At 39.3% G+C, this 19,281-nt stretch overlaps 1 protein-coding gene across 1 annotated transcript in view; it reads right to left on the reverse strand.

Moving 5' to 3' along the window:
• F5 (coagulation factor V) overlaps window positions 1-16,857 on the reverse strand; it is a 36,866-nt gene extending 20,009 nt beyond the window's left edge. Inside the window, exons 1-10 of the mRNA XM_065742018.1 lie at window positions 16,665-16,857; window positions 14,263-14,354; window positions 13,068-13,190; window positions 8,981-9,193; window positions 7,998-8,141; window positions 4,759-4,980; window positions 3,833-3,998; window positions 1,880-2,057; window positions 783-885; window positions 186-397 (exon numbers count right to left, since the gene is read on the reverse strand). Coding sequence (XP_065598090.1) covers window positions 186-397; window positions 783-885; window positions 1,880-2,057; window positions 3,833-3,998; window positions 4,759-4,980; window positions 7,998-8,141; window positions 8,981-9,193; window positions 13,068-13,190; window positions 14,263-14,354; window positions 16,665-16,825 — 1,614 coding nt within the window. The 5' untranslated portion in view covers window positions 16,826-16,857. The remainder of the gene's footprint in view (window positions 1-185; window positions 398-782; window positions 886-1,879; window positions 2,058-3,832; window positions 3,999-4,758; window positions 4,981-7,997; window positions 8,142-8,980; window positions 9,194-13,067; window positions 13,191-14,262; window positions 14,355-16,664) is intronic.
• Window positions 16,858-19,281: the final 2,424 nt, after the last annotated feature.

Below are 19,281 nucleotides of genomic sequence, written 5' to 3' on the forward strand. Positions count from 1 at the left end.
TCAGAGTATAACTCCTCTACTACTGCTGACAGTTGGAGTGCAGCTTCAAATAATTTCTTCATGAACCTATTAGTTTGATTGGTCTCTACAAGGCATTTCTCTAAATTAGAGTAAAAACAAATTTCAGTGAAGATCAAATAATATTAATGAGCAAAATCTCTCTGAGAGGTTGCCAGACATATTACCTGCACACCCTTCTGAGTAAGTGCTTCACTTTTACAGATCAGAAGTGGGCCAATCAGTCCAGAGGCTATATCTCTCTCAGTATCTACAGCACTATGATAGAGCCGGGTAATGCACTGTGCATCCTGTGCAGTGGGTTGGTCTGTTTTAGCAATTTGCCATTCATATGTGTAGGTCTTCCCTGGTTGAATTCCTTTACTCTGGGTGGCATTGCCTAAGGAAAAAATAAAAAGCAAGAACGAAGATAATACAACCTTCAAGCCAGATCTTTATTTAGTGCCAGATTGCAACTTTTGATGAAATTGGTGCAGCTGTCATTTCAAACTACCTCCGAGATAAATGAAATTCGGCAAGAGCTTTTGGCTCTAAAATCATCAGCACAAACAGAAAACTAAGACAAAAGAAAGAAACTAAACTGAAGAAAAGTTATTTGTTTATGTTTTGCAGATACTACCTTCTCCACAAGGCAGCCCAAAAGGTCAGCGGAGGCAGAGCACAGAATTCAGGCCATGAATTCCAATTTACAGCGTCTCTTTGGAAGCAGTGGAACCTTCCACAATGGTCAATGATATTCAAAACATGATCCACAATTTTCTTACCTGAGGAATCTTGAGGATAATCAGCTCCTTCTGCATTCTTTGAAAGTGTCACTCCATGGAAGTACATACTGTAGGGCCTGCTGGCCTTATTTCTGAATACAATCTGTATCGATAGATGAAATAACAAGAAAAATTTAGTATTCCAAAAATCTGTGTCTGAACATGTAACCAAGTTACACCAGCAGTAGAATCTGTCTGGTTTCAGCCTTGGAAGAGCTGAAAAGGCAAAAGGGACGCTTCATAAATGGTTTTACAATATAAATTCAGTGTCTAAATTCTGCTGGTACCTGGTGGGATCTTGCTTCTGCTGGGCTTGTAGAGCCCACAATGTGAACTTCAGCTTTTCACACCTAATGCCTAGAAAGCATTTGTTCTTCCAGCTTCTAGGCACATATTGCCCCAGGAAATATGAAGTTATTGACTTAAATGCCTAACAGCATTCAGCACAAGAGAAAACTGATTTAAAAGAAAATATTTTCCAAAATTCCAAGACTCAAATGGAGAAGTGAGAAGAAAAGACACCCTGTCTACCAGAAATAAAAAAAATGTTTTGATAAATTCATGCATCACTAAGTGACAACAGAAAGGCAAGAGGACATGACACTACAAAACACTAGCACTAGTAGTGTTCTGTTGTTTCATTTCATAACTCCATGAAAGAACATTTAACTATTGAAAACTGAGTAACATTGACTAAAAACAGACAGAAAAAAATAACATCAGGAATGAATGGCTCATGAGGTTTAGCCTCAGACCTAAATTTCCCTAGAAGTCCAACTTGATCTACCTTTTTTTCATTGTGTACCAATGTCAACATACAAATACATGTTACAAAAAAAGTGTAAAAGAATTAAGTTCATAAAATAAAGTCCGATCATGGAAACTATAGTCAGAACATTGAAAAATTTAACTTACAGTCTGTCACTTGTAATTATACTTTTTAATAGGGTATTTATTAAATTAGCTATAGGATTTGGCAAAAAAAACCCAACCAACCAACCAAAAAAAAAAATTCAACAAATCAAACTAGTTCTTACATATCTCTACCATATAGAAAATTAACTTATAGCATTAATCTCTGAACTTACAGTACTTACTTTGACTTTATCATTGATTTGAGCTCTTATAGTTGGACCCAAGATCCCAGTTTCCTTTGGACGAGGACTTTCCAGACGTTTGGTGAAGCTGCCATCAGTATATTGTCTAAAAATGGCCTTTTTATACTTTTTACCTATTAGATTTGAGTAGTTGTCCAAATGTTGAGCTTTATAGCGCCTTAAAAATAAAGGAAAGGATGAATGGATCAACAAAACTTGAATAATGACACCAATTACAGAACTGGCACTGAAGAAACTAGTAGAAATCTCACTGTTTGAAACACAATTCAAGCCCAGAGCTGATCTAATGGTCCTCAATTCAAATTTTAACCTAAATCAGACAAGAAAAAGCTTGCAACGCTATGTGTATTTTAGGCTCACATACAACCAATTAATATCAGGGCTTTCATTGAGCTTAATAGAGAATACATGCAAAAAAGAGACAAACTGAAGTAGCACTGACATTTTCAAGATAAATTAACAGAAAATAATGTTATTTTAAAAAGGCATAGACAAATATAGGGAAAGCATTGCTTGCAGTAGCAAACACTCCAAGCCAGGAACAGTGCTCAGATAACCTTAATTCCAATCAAGCACTATATAACAAATAGTGAAATATTCAGGTTTAGAAACATTCAAAATGCTGAGCAGAACTAGGATAAATATTCGTAAGCAACACAGAGTAACATGTTTGTCCTGGTCATCAGCCCTTCAAAAAAGGCTACTGAACAGGGCTGAATGCTGAAATTTCAAACAAAAGAAGTAGAGCACTGTAGCAGTTGAGGGATGCCATGTAACAGCAGACAATGAGATTAAAAGGAGACAAGTTTGCCCTATACAAATTATGAGCAAATGAGAACCGAAGCAAATGATATCAAAGAAGAAGGTATATTGAAGAGTTATGTTGAAACTATGTTCTAAGGAGGTATATAGCTGATACAGGATAAGGTATTTGTCTTGTTCTGCTTAAATCCTTAAAGGTTCTTAAGGACATCAGCAACACTAGAGCCAGCACCGTCAGTTCCTCACTGCCCTATCTGACCCTACAGTGTACTGGTAGTGCTGTGCACTACAATGTCAAGAATATTTCAGAATTCCTTCCAATTCCTCGTACTTACATTAAGTTGAACAGAACAGCTGAATATGCTTATGTAATATGACTTTATTTCATCTACTTTAGTGCCATGCAAAGGTCATTTATATGGCAATTCCTCTTTCTCCCTGTTACATATTTTTTTACCATGCTAACATTTTTAAAGCCTTGATTCTTTAGAAATATTGCCTTTCTACACTAAGGATCATTTATTGCATCAGAATTCACATTGAAAAGGAATTTAGAATTCAGGCTTGCATGCTATCTTCTGCATTTCCTAAGTCATCTGCATGCTTTAGGCTTTCCTTTACAGGTAAAACAAAGTGTGTACTTTTAAGCTCCCCAGAAAAAAATAAAAATAAAAAAAGGCATTGACACACTGGGAGTGCAGTGGAGGGTCACCAAGGTGACAAAGCACATGACATACAAGAAAAGGATGGGTTTACTCAGTTGTAAGAAGAAATGGTTAAGAAGCATCTTATTTTTATCATTAGCTATAAAATGAGAGACTACAGAGAAAACAGTACAACACACTTCTTCAGAATTGCAGAATGATGGGATGAATGGCAATGGCCAAAGGTCTCATTAAAACATCTGATTACACATAAGGAAAACTTTTTTCACTGTGAGGTTGAAAAGACACCCAGGAGAGGCTAAGAGATCCCCAGCGGTGCAAAGAATGAAAATTCAGTCAGATTGGGCCTGCCCAATTTGGTCTTTGCAGTTGGATAGAATGTTGAAGTTTGCTCTGCTTTGTGTAGAAATTCAGGTGAGACAGCCCTCAGAGGTCCTCTCCAACCTCAATTACTGTGTCATTTCATATTATCATTCCATATTTTGTTGAAAAAGTATTATTTTACTTATCAAGGCTGTCTGGAATAGTTGGGGCATAATCCCAAATGACTTCTTCTGCAGCAATGAAATATTCCCAGTTCTTGACCATGCGACGTTCCTTAAGGGACAGACGACTCTTCTTCACCTCTCTGTCTCCACAGTCTCTTACAGTAAGGTAGCCATGCATTCCAGCTAATTGAAAAGAAACAGAGTACCACAGTGATTTCCCATTTTATGAGCTCTTACCACCTGAATCACATTTCTCATTTCTCTTTACTTATGGTTGCCTGCAACCTTTGGTTCATTATTCCTATCTTCTCAGGCTCAAAAAGTCTGCATCCATGTAGGCTGGGAAGCCTTCAAGGAGCTTGTATTAATCAAATGGAATACAGCAGCTCTCTCAGCTAGTCACCTTTGGAAATATCAGCTAAATTGACTGAAAGCTACTTTTTTGCCTGTTTTTTTTTTTTTTTGTCTTTGGGTTTTTTTTTCCTATATTTTTCCCCAAAACATGTATTTCAGCTCTTATGACAGATTCTTCTCAATCTTTCAAACAGAACTTTGATCACTACTATCAAACAATGAACAGCAAATATTTTCATTATATTAGATTGTTCCATAGCTGAGAGAGCTCAGTTTCTCAGGAAACGGGTGATTCCTCACTCATTTTAAAACAGTGATCACCTGAACATCTTGCAGAGATTTAGAAGCTTGTGTTCTGATTCACTGCTATACTGTGATCTGCACACAGCAGTAAAGCTGCAGATCAGAATGCCTTTTACTTCATCTTGCAGTTCTAATTCCAACAGAATGCTCTATTTTCCAGTGGTTTCTTAATGAAATTAAAACCATATGAAATATGGTTATTTTACCACTGCAGGACAAAAGCTTTTTAGTACTTAAAAGAAGAAAATGAAAACTAAAGTTGCCCAGTAAATAGACATTTTCTTGCCTTTCAGGTGCTTCTGGACAAGAGAAGATATCAGCCACCTTCCTTCCTCGCTCACTGTCATGTTCACTGTGGTTGATGCTCCTCCCACTAGGTTAACAGTAGAAATTCGGTGATGTCTTTGCTCCATGACCTGGCCATTTATATGAACGGAGAAAATTTCTGGCTTAGAACTCATTCCTATCAAATGCCAGCTAATGTTGTCATACATACAAGCCTCTAAATCTGAAAGAGAAGCGAGAATGGTGTTCAGAATATAGGCAAAACTTGCAAATTCCCTACGTTGCAGTAGGTCTGAAGTGAATCTTTGCTGAAAACATTAACATCTCTGAGTCCTGTGACTATCATTTTCAAGAAGTTTCAGAAGTTTGTAAACAAAACAGGTACCAAAATTCTGTGAAGTCAGTAGAAAATAGGTTTTTAAATAACATAAGTGCTGGAGTTGAAAGGGACATTTCAAGGTCACCTAAGTCCAATTCCCTTGCAATGAACAGGGACATCTACAGCTAAGTCAGGTTGCTTGGAGCCTGGTACAGTTGGACCTTGAATGTCTTCAGAAATGGGGCATGCACCACCATTCTGAGCACCTGCTACAGTGTTTCACTACCCTTACTGTCTATTAAAAAAAAAATCTTATACCAATCTGAATCTCCCCTCTTTTAGTTTGAAACCATTTCCCCTTGTCCTCTCACCACATACCCTCCAAAAGAGTTAGCCCCTCTTCTCCAGGATGAATGGACCCAGCTCTCTTAGCCTGTGCTCATAGGATGGAATGTTTTTGTGGCCCTCTTCTGGATGCGTTTTAAAAGGTCCATGTGTCTCCTATACTGAAGACTCCACATCTGTACACAGTACTCCAGGTGAGGTCTCACCAGCGCAGAACATAGGAATGGGATCACCTCCCTCATCCTGCTAGCCATGCCTCATTGCATACAGCCTAGGATACAGTTGGCTCTTAGGACTGCAAGGGAATATTGCCAGCTCATGTCCAGCTTGCCAGCTACCAGTACCCTCTATTTCTTTTCAGCAGGGCTGTGCTTAGTCCTTTGTTCCCCAGCTTGTATTGCTAGTGGGGATTGCCATGACCCAGGTGCAAGATCTTGCCCTTGGCTTTGCTGAACCTCATGAGGTTACCTGGGTCCACTACTCAAACCTGTTTAGGTCTCTCTGGATGACATCCCATCCCTCAGGCATGTTGACTGCATCATACAGCTTGGTGTCATCTGAAAACATGCTGAGGGTGCACTTGATCCCAGTGTCAATGTCACCGATGAAGATATAGAACAGCTGTCCCAGTACTGATCCCTGAGGGACACCCAGCTGTCACTGACCTCCACCTGGACATTGAGCCATTAACCACCTCTCTGAGTATGGTCTCACAACCAGTTACTCATCTTTTGAACAAACACTCGTCAAATCCATAACTTTCTAGTGTGGAGAAAAGGATGTTTTGGAGAACCACATAAAAAGCGTCACTGAAGTCCAGATAGATGACATCAGAGGCTCTTCCCTTGTTCACTGATGCAGTTGTGCCATCACAGAAGGCCGCTATGTTGGTCAGCTAGGACCTGCCCTTGGTGAAGCCATGCTGGTTATCCCATATCACGTCCCTGTCTTCCACGTGCCCTATTGTAGCTTCCAGAAGGATCTGCTCCATGATCTTGTCCTGCACAGAAGTGAAACTGACACGTCGGTAGCTCCCTGTGTTGCCTTTTCTATCCTTCTTGAAAATGGATGCCACACTGCCTTTTTCCAGTCACCAGGGACATCACCTGTCTGCCATCAATATCATTGAGAATGGCCTGGTGACTGTGTCAGCCAATTCCCTCAGGACTCTATGATGCATGGGACCCATAGATGTATGGATTTTTGGGTTCCTCAGGTGGTCACCAACCTGATCTTTGTTTGCAGCTCTGCTAGTCTCCACCTTCTGACCCACACACTTAAGGGTCATGTGAAGAGCAGTCGACAGTGAAGACTGAGGTAAAAAAGTTGATAAGTACCTCAGCCTTCTCCTTGTTGGTTGTTACCAGTCTGCCTGTATTATTCACTAGGATGGGGTGCACATTCTTGAACTATCCTTTTCTGGAAGAATCCTTTCTTACGCTTCTTTGCTCGTCTTGCCAAATCCGGTTCCATGTGGGTCTTGGTCTTCCTAACCTCACCCCTGCACAGCTCAGCAGCATCTCTATACTCCTCCTCCAGAGTACCTGTCCCGGCTTCCACTGCCAGTGCATTTTGTTCTTGCTCTCCAGTTTGACCAGCTGGTCTCAGTTCAGCCATGCTAGTCTCTTGCTTTCCTTTCTTGAATTCCTGCACCTGGGGATAGACAGCTCTTGTACACCACGGGAAGTTTATTTAAAGACCTGCTGGCTCTACTCCACTCCCTTGTCCTTGAGGACAGCTTCCCAGGGGTTTTTGCTGACTAACTGCCTGAAGATGTGAATTTTTTTTTCCTAAAATTTATCATCCTTATTTTACTCTTAGTCAATCTGATTCCACTCAGGAGTGTGAACTCCATCACTGCATGATCACTACAGCCCAGGCAGCTTCCATTCCTGATGTCACCAATCAGTTCACTTGCATTGGTGAGCAGCAGGTCCAGTATTAAATCTTACGTGCAAGTGACAATCTGACTTGCAGCAAACTGGGGGAGAAGGAAGAAAATCATCAGCCTCTTTCAGAGAGCCAATCTCTCCTCACTTGAGAGAAATGAGAAGGACCAAAGTTAAAGAATGAAGGCTGTGTAGAGTGAAGTTAAGTACCTTATTCTAATATTTGTTTAATAAAAACTCAACACCCTAAACAGCCCTGTGTATTTGCTCAATGGACTGGAGTGAGATAAGAAGAAAGGAGAACAAGGAAAAATGCTAACAGAACAGTCCTATTATCACCATCTTGGTCTTCTCACTTAATGGTCTGATTTAATTGTAACTGTTATTCCACTTTCAGGAAGTTTTTCATCTGGGATATTCCATGTGCTGTAAAATCAGAAGTTCGCCAAGTTACATCACTACCTCCCCATTAGCCAAGTAAACAAAATAAAAAATAAAAAATAGGTGGTTTGTTTTTAAAGTTACTAATCTCGTTTTCCTTATTAGCAGTATGGCACAGCTCTCTTCCAGAAATAAGATGATTAAAAACATGTTCTAAAAAAGGCTGTACCCTACTCATCTACCTAACAGATGAAGGCTGAATGTTGCCTTAATATTTGTGTCATGTCACATGACTTTGTACCATACCTGGTAACGTTCCATCAGCATACCCATTAATTGTGTATTTAAGTGATGCTGATTTTTGCCAACTCTTGTTTTCATCGAACACACCAAACATTAGTACGTATTCCTTGTCAAAAAGTTTCTGTGACCCATCCTCATTTAGGCTTCCTATGCAGAATAAAGAAATAAAAGGTGTTAATCTCAAACAGAAGTGAAGCTGTTTCCATACCAATGTAATGGCATTTGTATTTAACTAACTTGCTTTTTCTGTTAAATTCTGCAGCCTGAATCAGCCCCCAAAAAAACAAGGATCTTAAGAATGATCATAAAGTGATTTTATTTCTGAAAATGCTTTTTGTTTTAGCTAACCATGGAACCAAAAGATATTATAACCAAGAGGAGAATATCCAGCATCCTTCTGGACACAACCAAACTCTGGCTTCTCTTCCAAGGCTACAAGGCAAGGAGAATGATGGCTGAGCCATTTGCAGTGTGAACACTGCCTTTTCAAAAACAACATGAGGTCATCAGCTCCTTTAAAAAGCACAAAACTTCTGCATACAAAAGACTCACAAATATTTCATAATTGGATCAGTTATAAGAAAGTATCTCATTCAGTTTGTCATACAGGTGAGATTTCTACCAAAAAGTAAAATTCATTTCGGGCATAAGTATCTGCCACGCAGATTGTGGTTCTTTCTATAGATTGCTCACATAAAATAAAAAAATCCATTTGCTACTTTCAATAAATGTACATAATTTAAGACTAGAATAGACACCATTGGATTGCAGAAACTAAAAACTTTGGGAGCATGCAGATTTTTCTACTTAGAATAAAGCACCTACCTTAAATGTAATTCTTTTATTTTTATAAGAAGCTACAAAATCCTGTTTTCTTGCAGAAGGGAGTCTTAGATCAACAGCAGAGTTTATCTGTTTCTCATATAAAATTTAATCAGTCAGCGCTTTAACCAAGGAGTCCCTGTCTATAACTTCACATTCATTACCTTTCTTGCAAATAAGCAGTGCTCCAATCAGACCGGAGTTAAAATCCACTACCATGTTCTCATGAGAATAATATGCATAAGTAAGACAAGGAAGATCAGCTTCTCTTGGACCAACTTCTTCTGTTATATCCCACACATATGTGTAGACCTGGCCTGGAAGCACAATATCATCTTGTTTTTCTACAGATGATGTTCTGTCATCATAGAGGGAGCCTGCCAAGAAAAGAAGGTATGGTGACATGAAGACTGAGTAATTAAGGTATGAGGTAATTGAAGTTCCCACAATCAATTCCAAAGGCTTGATATCTTTCTTACAAATTTGATACTTCATATTCATAGGGATGACTGATGGCTCCACTTATATTGTGGAGAGTAGCATCTGGGAAAGTACATATTTCTTCATCCTGTTTCTTACAGATCCAAAATTTTCTGTCAAAAGGAGTATCTCTTCAATGGCCTTGACAGGGTTAAGCTATTCAGTAGAAGTAGAAATATTGCTCACTTTGACAGCTTTCTAATCATTTCCCACAAAGCCACTGTGCAGACTAACATTGGCTTGCTACCTTAGAGATTTTGTGCACTGCATAGCTAAATAACAGTAATATTTCATATCTAAACCACCACCAACAAAGAAATGCTGTATGACAAAGGGGAGTCAAAAAATGAAAATTTTAGGTGCAGAAGGCACATTAACAGAGCAGTGAAACTGAATTACCTATCACACCTAAGGCATATTAACAGGACAGTGAAATTGAACTACCCGTCACACCTATCTGATGCCCCAGGAGATGAAAGTATAACTTTTGTACCCGCACAACAAACAAAGCCTTGAATAAATTTGGAAATGGAAAAGTCAGAGCTCTTGTTCAGCACCTAGGGCAAGGCAATCCAAGAAACACAGGCAATCACAGAGATTCACCCTGTGGTGAAGCAGGAATTTATGTGTCAGTTTAGACACTATCAAAAAGAGACAAACAGTATAAATGAGTTTACAATTCCTGAAGTAGATTACTTCGCAATTGCAGGATGATGTTCTCTTGAAAACTTTGTGCGTTCACTCCTAAAGGTTATGTGAGGGAGCAAGATAATATCCCAAGTTTCACTTGTTTCACGAGCAGTTAACCACCTACTCATTTCAAAGGTTACAAAATTGTCAGACCCTCCATACTACTTACAAAACCATTCATGAAGAATTTTCTCAATGTTTTCTCAACGTTCTCTGCATTTCTAAATTAATGTTGCTCTAAAAAAACTTATAGTTTAGAATCCTACTCTCTTCCACTTCCTTGACCAAAATTTGCTACAGAAAGAAAAGTGCAAACATGCTCAAGAAGCCCTAGCCTCAACACTCTTCTAGGCCACTCTCTTCATTGCTCAAATATCAACAGCTAGAGCTCTTTAAGGAGGGGCACAGAATTCATGTCTTTGCTCCACACAATTCGTATCTACAGTAATTTTCAGGTTTCTGGGCTCAAAGGCTGTATAAGTCCCCACTGATGAAGGTGCTTCTCTTTTTATGAATAAATATTCTGTAGCACAGTCTTGAATCTAATTTTCCTTCATTCTGAAAGAGCTATTTTCTCAATTAGTAACTCTATCTTTCCACCTGGTTCAGGCTGCTTTCATAGCTCTAATGAATTTTGTATGTCCCTTAGTACCTCATCTAAACATTACTCACTTCCAGGGACAGTGACTCCTCCACCTCCCTGGGCAGCCCACTCCACCTCCTGAGCACTGTTTCAGAGAAGAACTAACACCTCCAACCTGAATCTGTCCTGGTGCAACTTGGGGCTGTTCCCTCTAGTCCTATCACTAATTACATGGGAAAAGAGGCCAACCTCCACGTTGATATAACCTCCTTTCAGGTAGTTGTAGACAGCAATAAGGTCACGCCTGAGCCTCTTCTTCTACAGATGAAACAATCCCAGTTCCCACAGCTCTCCATTAAGTCTTGAGGTCCAGATCCCTCACCAGCCTTGCTGCCCTTCTCTGAACATGCTCCAGGGCCTCAATGTCTTTCTCGTAGTGAGAAGACCAAAACTGAACACAGTACTTGAGGTGTGGCCTCATCAGAGCTAAATACAGGGGACAAAAACCTCCCTGCATTATTTCTAACGCAAGCCAGGATGCCATTGGCCTTCTTGGCCACCTGGGCACACTGTTGGTTCATGTTAACCAGCCTAGCATTGACCAACATCCCCAGGTCCACTTCTTCCACACAGCCTTCCAGCCACTCTGCCTGTAGCAATGCCTGGGGTTGTTGTGGCCTAAGTGTAGGACTCAGCACTTGAACATGTTGAACTTCATCCCGTTGACCTCAGCCCAGCTATCCAGCCTGTCCAGATTGCTCTGTAGGACCCTCCTACCTTCAGGGAGATTGACATTTCCTCCCAGCTTGGTGACATCTGCAAAGTTACTGAGGGCACACACAAAACCCTCGTTCATGTCATCAGTAAGGACGTTAAAAAGGACAAGCCCCATATATACCCCTGGGGAACACAACCTGTGACCAGTCACCAGCTGGATTTAACTCCATTCACCACCACTCTCTGGGCCCAGCCCTCCAGCCAGTTCTTTACCCAGCAAAGAGTGTACCCAAGCCATGGGCTGCCAGCTTCTCCAGAAGAATACTGTGGGAGACAGTGTCGAAGGCTTTGCTAAAACTAGGTAGACCATATCAACAACCTTTTCCTCATCCACCAGGAGGGTCACTCACAGAATGAGATCAGGTTGTTTAGGTAGAACCTGCCTTTTGTTAACCCATGCTGGCTGAGCCAGATCCCCCAGCTATCCTGCACACACTGATCTGCTCCCATAACCTTCCCTGGCAACCAGGTCACGCTGAAAGGCTTGTAGCTCCCCAGATTTTCTCTACAACATTTCTTGTAGATGAGATTCACCTTGGCAAGCCTCCAATCCTCTGGGATCTCTCCAGTTGATCAGGAACACTGAGATGATGGAAAGCAGTTTGGTAATCACCTCTGCCAGGTCTCTCAGCACCCCTGGGTAGATACCATCTGGCCTCATGAACTTCTGACAGAGACCTGCTCCTCCACCTGAACTGTTTCCACCTGAATCATTATTCTGCTTCCCATCTAAAACTTCCATGTCATGGCATTGAATACCTGAGGATAACTGGTCTGACTATTAAAAACAGATGTAAAGAAGACATTGAAAACCTCAGTCTTTTCCTTATTTTCAACAGGTATGTTCACTACCACATACACTAAAGGATGGAGATTCTTCTTAGTTCTCCTTTTACTGTTAATATATTAGTAAAAAAGTTTTTTGTTCTCGTTTACCAGTTTCCAGACTGAATTCAAGCTGGGCTTTTGCCTTTCTCATTTTCTCCCTACATATCCTATCAACTTGTACTCTCCCAAAGCTGCCTGTCCCTTCTTCCACAGGAGGAAGGGACAGCTCCTTCTCCTGAAGCCTCAGAAAAAAATCCCTGTTCATCCATGCCAGTATTCTTCCTTGCTGGCTCATCTTGGAGCACAGAGGGATAGCCTATTCCTATGTCATTAAAACTTCCCTCCTGAGGATTGACCTGCCTTCCTGGACAATTTAACCCTTCAGGATCGAATCTCCAGAGACCTCCCCCCCAACAGTATCCTGAATAGTCAAAGTCCACCTTGTGGAAGTTCAAGGTAGCAGTTTTGCTTCCCCCCACCTGACTTCACCAAGAACAGAAGACTCCACCATTTCATGGTCACCCTGTCCAAGACAGCTTCCAACTTCTGCATCTCCCACCAGGTCTTCTCTGTTTGCAAAAAGCAGGTCTGGCAGGGCGCCTCTACTGGTGGGCTCTCTTACCAGCTGCGTCACCAAGTTATCTTCTGCACACTCTAGAAACCTCCTAGACTGCTTCTTCTGCACTGTACTTCTGGCAAATATCAGGGAAATTGAAGTCTCCCATGAGAACAAGGGCTGGCAATCATGCAGCTTCTGCCAGCTGCTCATAAAACACCTTGTCTATCTCTTCATCCTCATTCGAAGATCTATAGAACCCCACCAGGATGTCAACATTGTCAACATTCTCTTTCTAATCTACAGGAAGAAAACATAAAGATTTTACAGCATTTACCTTCTGCCTTTTTGTTGTAAACTAGGCCCTGGGGATGAATACTCATGGGTTTGTCAGCCATATTCTTAAAGTGAACAACTAAAGTATCTCCCACTTCGGCACGTAGAGTTGGCCCAAGGAGTCCTGTTAAGATAAGGAGCGAGAAAACTGTGAACATTTCTTTAATGAACAGAAGAGGTGTCTTTATCCAGCAAAGAATAAGAGCTCTCTCAAAGTGCAAATTGCAGTAACTACAGACAGGAATGTAATAACACTGCAAGAAAGATTTACCTGCAAAAAGTCACACTGGGCTGCAAAACCTGCAGCTCACAGTCAGTAATTTTATAAACTGCATACCTAGTGAGTACCACTCCAGCTATTTCCCAGATACTGCATATTTATTAAAAGGTTTCTGCTGTAGTTCACTGTGGATTTCTACAGTTTATTCCTTCACATGCAATTTAGTCAGGTATTTTTAGGAAGGCACTCTTATTCGAGTTACAAGGGCAATAAAATATTTCCTTAAGTAGCACTCTATATGCCACCTGTCAAAGAACAAAAAGTTCCAAAAATGTATTCTAAAGTTCAAAATTTCATTTGAAAATTCCATTATGCAAAGCCTGCAAGTGGTTCTAGGAGGGACTTAAACTTTTTCTCATGTTGAAGAACCAAAAACATATTAAAAAAACCTCAATGGAAGAAGTCTGCTGAGGTAATCTTTCACCTGTTTGTCTCCTTTATTGTAAGCCACTTTGGGATTTTCTTTCTCTGTTAAATAAGAAACATTTTCAGAAAATAGAACAGAACATATCTGGAAAGAGTCAGATTGTTCAGGCTCACTTGAAACAATTTGATATTGCCACCTGACATACGCTTGTCTGCTTTGAAATCTAGATGCTTTTAACATCAGAAGTTATTTTATTCACCAATACGAAGAACGGAATATATAATTACTCTGCATAAGTATCAAAATACAAGTACAACATAGCATTGCCTCCAACCTTTAAAGCACCTTCAGGTAGTAAAAAAAAGCAGAGGCAAGGAGTTTTTTTTCATACCTGACCTCATGGTTTATTTTTTCCCTTCCAGTGATCTGTCAGAAACATATTTGCTCTCAGACCTTGAGCTGCTTGCACATTAATTTATAGTGTCATCACTGTGATTGTATTACTGGCTTTAAGACAAGCAGCAAACAAGCATCTTCTTTCCTGTTTACCTGCATTCTTATTTGCTGGCTTTTCTTTTTTAAAATCCACTTCATATTCTCTGTAAGTAATTTTCTTAAACACAGGATCCAAATGTGTCAATCTGAAACCAGAAAAGTTACAAAAAATATTAAAAGGATAAAGACTCCAAAACATGCCAATTCTGCTTAATGGATACCTCAGAAAATGTATGAGGTTTAGCAAAGCAAGGTGCAAGGTTTTACACTTGGGTTAGGGTAATCCCAGATGTGTATACAGACTGGGAGAAGAACTCCTCAAGAGTAGCCCTGCTGAGAAGGACTTAGGGATTGTGACTGATGAAAAACTCAACGAGAATTAACAGTGAGCCCTGGCTGCCTAGTAGGCCAATGGCCATCAAGGTGAGGGTTGTGACTGTCCCTCTCTACTACGCTCTCCTGAGGCCCCATCTAGAGTGCTGTATTCAGGTCTTGGGTCCCAAACACAGGGTTCATAGGGAAGATGAGGAGCTATTAGGAAGCACTGAGAAGAGGGCTAAGAAAATTATCACAGGGCTGGAGGACCCCTCCTGCGAAGACAGGCTGAAGGAGCTGGGCTTGTAGAGAAGAGAAGGCTCTGGGTAGACTACATTACATTCTCCTGATATGTAAAGGGATTTTAAACAGGAGATAAATAAACTTTTTACATGGCTAGATAATGATAGGACAAAGAGGAATGGTTTCTAAGGAGGGAAGATTTAGATTAGATGTTGGGGGAACTTTTTCACTGAGAAGATGGTGAGATTCTGGAACAGATTGCCCAGAGAAGCTGTTGATGCCCCATTCCTGGAGGTCAGACTGGATAGGGCCAGACTGGATGGGGCCTGGGCCGCCTGAGCTTGTAGGTGGCAAACCTGCCTGCAGCAGGTGGATTGAAACTGAGATCTTTACAATCCCTTCCAACCCAAGCCATTCTATTATTCTAGCTGAAGGAAAGTTAAGTATCCTGAGGAAGGGATTCAAGCCATTAGCCCCTCTGCAATAAATATCTTTCTGGAGGTTCTTTTCTGAGCTGGGATTCCACAAAATTCATTAGATCCACTCAATATTGAGTTGCTCTAAGTATTTATGTGATATTGTTTCAGTAAGCATTGTATATGGAAAAACTCTTATATATTACAGAGTGAAAACTTCAAAGTGAGGTTTGAGGCGTAATGATATCCACTGCATGAATACAATCTATCTAAAATGTGATGTTTAATGAAATGGTAGGTAATGTTTATATTGACACATTTAGTGCAGGCAAGAATTGAGTTCTAAACACTAAATCCACATGCCCAGGACAATAGTTGACAATTGGCTTCATTTACCTACACGTGAATTCCATTTTCTTCTATCTTGGCAGTTTGGCATTAAGGTCATAACAGTTTTATCACACTTCCAAGTTGAGTTTTAGAAACCATGGAAAATTTGTTTGAATTAATCTTGAAAAACAAATATTTGGAAAACCGAAATCTACCTGGAAAGTTCAGATTTAGCACCCAGAAATCCAATACACACACACACAAAATCAGACTAAGAAAACAAGTCACGCACTGATACAAAAAAATACAGTAGTATTAAAATACATCCTTCGGTGTTAGAGAAGTAATTTGTATTATTTCACCCCAACTCAGGAACAAATAAAAGCTGTGTATTGTGGCTATACATTGAACACAGTATAAGAATGAATTTAAGTAATTCTGAAGAAGGTGCAAGTCATGTGTAGCACTGCACTTGCAGTGTTTATTATCATAAGTATATCCTGTCAGTACAATGAAGCTATTTTATAAGCTTGATCCACATATGCGTGTAGCATTATCAGTATGCAAGGCCATACGAAAAAAGAATTTTGAAAATAGTATTTTCACTTAAATAGCAGTACTTGATTCTACAACCTTTGCTCAGCAGAACACAGGATGAACATTTCACAAAAACTACCAAATAACTCAGAAACAACAGCAGCTAGTTCCAAAGTTCATCAGGCTCTGTTTTAAGTGAAAGTAAGAGTACCCACAAATTAGAAGCTGTTTATTTCCTAAAGTCTGAAAGCCTTCACAGTATTACCAAACTACTGCTAATTCTAGCAGTCCACAAAATCCATATATTTAAAAATAATGACCCTAAAACAAAACAGAACAACAAAAAACAAACCAACAAAACAAGACAAAAAACCTGTAAAGATATAGAAGATGATAAAATCAAATTCTGGAATATATGCAACAAAAGTGCTCTGAAAATATAAAAAAATATTTTATCAAAGCTTTTATTACTTCATTGGTTCCAGTTCAGATCACACAGGTCCTCCAAAACCAACTGAAGTATATTCCTGGTCTCTAAAACTCCATAGGAGACTAAAAACATTTTCAGTCATAAGACAGGATTAGTTTCAGCCTTCCCATCTTGTACTTTGTTACCTGGACTTTTCCTCAGACTCCGGTTTGTAGGTCCAAATAGTGAACTGAGCAGCTATATAGTGCTCCCTGACCTTCACAGCTCCCACCACGTGCTTCTCTGAATCCGGCAACCATGAACTGAGCAAAAGCAAGAGAAAAAGATATAAGCAGTGGAGTGTCATGGTATGGATGCCTGCTTATGCTGCTCTGGAAGATGAAGCAGAAACTGCTGCTTTTATTGCTGTTGCAGCTTCCAACTTCCCCTCAGAAATGAAATAATCCTGACGCAAGAGGGTAACACTGTTCACTACACTCAGGTCACTGCTCTTCACCTCCTCCTCCCCTTGCTGACAGGGATCCAGTAGAGATAAAAAAAAAAAAAAACTGTTTAAACTACCTTCATACCTTCACTCCCCTCCTCCACATCATTTTCACAAAGAGACATGCACCAAGGAGAAGCTGCTTCAGCCCCTTACAGACTGCGGATGGGTCATTGTCTACTGAAGCAGCAGGATATCAGAAGCAGAAAACAATTACTTAGATTACTTACAATTACAAGATGTTTAACTTGGTTAGGAAGAAGGGGAAACATATTCCATCTTCCGAGAAGGTAGAAAAACTCAGAATAGTCAGCATAGTGGAAATTTCCCAGTTAGATTTTACACCTCCTAAAGCATAAGGAATCATTCCTTGTGAAAGAAGAAAATGCTGAGGGACTAGGTACAGGGACTAGAAGCAGATGCAGAGCTAAATATATTTCAAGTCTACTACAGGTTACCTCATACTATGAATATTCATATTTTCCAAATACATTAACTTCAGTTTGGTTCTCACAACATTCTCAAGAAACTCAGATAATGAAATGGCTTCCCATTGGCAGCTAACAGGTCAGCCTAAAGATCTGTCTGAAATCAGAATCTTTCTAATCGAGTCTTCATTAAGATCTGTTGAAATTTATCTAAGGAGAAATTATTAGGAAAGTACCTTTTGATAAGCTCTGTACAAATGTCAACTATATCAACAAAGGTGTCTCCCTTTTTTTGATAGTGTTTAAAAACACGTCAAAACAACAAGAAAATTGTTAAATTTTATCTCTGTGAACTGGTGTTATTAGAGAAAAAGAAAAATCTCTTTTTCCCATGAATACAAATTTACAACTTTTTTTCAAGAATGTCTTCCTAATGTTTTCAAGAAAAATACTTAAAAAAGGAATAGAAATAATTTCATTCTGGAGTCAGATAAAAATAGGATGAAACTACTTTATACTACTTCAAAACAAAACCTGGTAAGTTCCAGGTTCAACAGTGCCTTGCTCAACGGCAGAATGGCCTAACTGGCAGCTTCTATGATAACTCTATCTAAACAGGTATGACATAGCTTTAGAAGAGATAGGGAAACAGTTAAAAAGTAAATAAATCAGACATGACTAATAGCTAAATGTTCACTTACTAAACTTCTGGATAGTTCGGTGCTTAAACCTGAAAACAATCACAAACAACTTATACAGCAGAAGACTACAGGCATGAAAAAAATAGTTTACCTCCTATTCCACATGCATGGAGCTAATTCCATGTACCCAAGAGCTGTTTTGACTCATATGAACTTGATTGAAAATCCAGAGTCCAGCAACAACCAGGCTGGACTACAATATGTGCACTGTTGTTGAAGAGAAAATCTTAAGATATACAGTCCAGTAGTGTTTCATTATTAAGTACTTTTTTTAAATTAAAGAATCTACCACAATCCTTAGCAAAGTGCTTCAATGATTTTAAAGTAATAAGTTATAATATTTGTCTCACTTCTGCTCTGGTCCTGATCTTACCTTTGGCTAAGGATTTCCTTCAGTACCAGTGTTTAAGAGTTTGACAGCGTAAAAATAACCATAATTTGGATTTTATGAAAAAATTATTTCTGGCAAACAAGCATTCCTATAAAACTGATGAGGAACAGTGTTTCTGGAGCACATTCTGTTAAAACTAAATTATCTTCACTTTTAAGTCAGTTTGCCTCATTTCCAGCAGCACATACCACACATCCCTCTGTCAAAGAACAAACACCCAATCTCCATCCTTTGCAATTCTGGACTTTAAAATACTGTTCAAAAAGTTCCTTACCATAATGGGATTCAAAGACCTCTCTGTATTCTCACGTGACTGGCTGATGAGACAAAACTAAAACAACTTAAATGAGTCGCTGTTTCATTGCTTCATTAACTGATTGAATTTTTCTAATACTTAATTTTTTCCTTGTATATAAAAAAAAAAAAAATCAAAACAAAACCAATATTTTAGGCCAAGAATTAATATCCAGAATACCCAGAAAACTCTTCTTTTGTGATTGTGAGCTTGGAATCAAAGTTGATAATCAATATGTCACTTCAGTGTTATCCACTTGCATGAACTTAGTGGTTGTATTTTTGAATTTCTCAGACAACGGATCATGAAGTAGTAATCAAAAGGTGAAAGGTATCATATATATCAGGAATCAAAAACACATTGTTATCAGTGAAATTGCTTTTCACAAAAAAAAAAGTTTGATAAAATTGATAGTTTTAAAATAGTGAACAAAATGGATAAGACCAATCCCCCATTAAGCTACAACTATTAGCATCCATCAGCTTTCTTGAATCTTCTAACAA

The sequence above is a fragment of the Cyrtonyx montezumae genome, unplaced genomic scaffold (assembly GCF_038088225.1).
Source record: "Cyrtonyx montezumae isolate F1298 unplaced genomic scaffold, pur_monq_1.0 scaffold_3, whole genome shotgun sequence".
Classification (NCBI taxonomy): domain Eukaryota; kingdom Metazoa; phylum Chordata; class Aves; order Galliformes; family Odontophoridae; genus Cyrtonyx; species Cyrtonyx montezumae.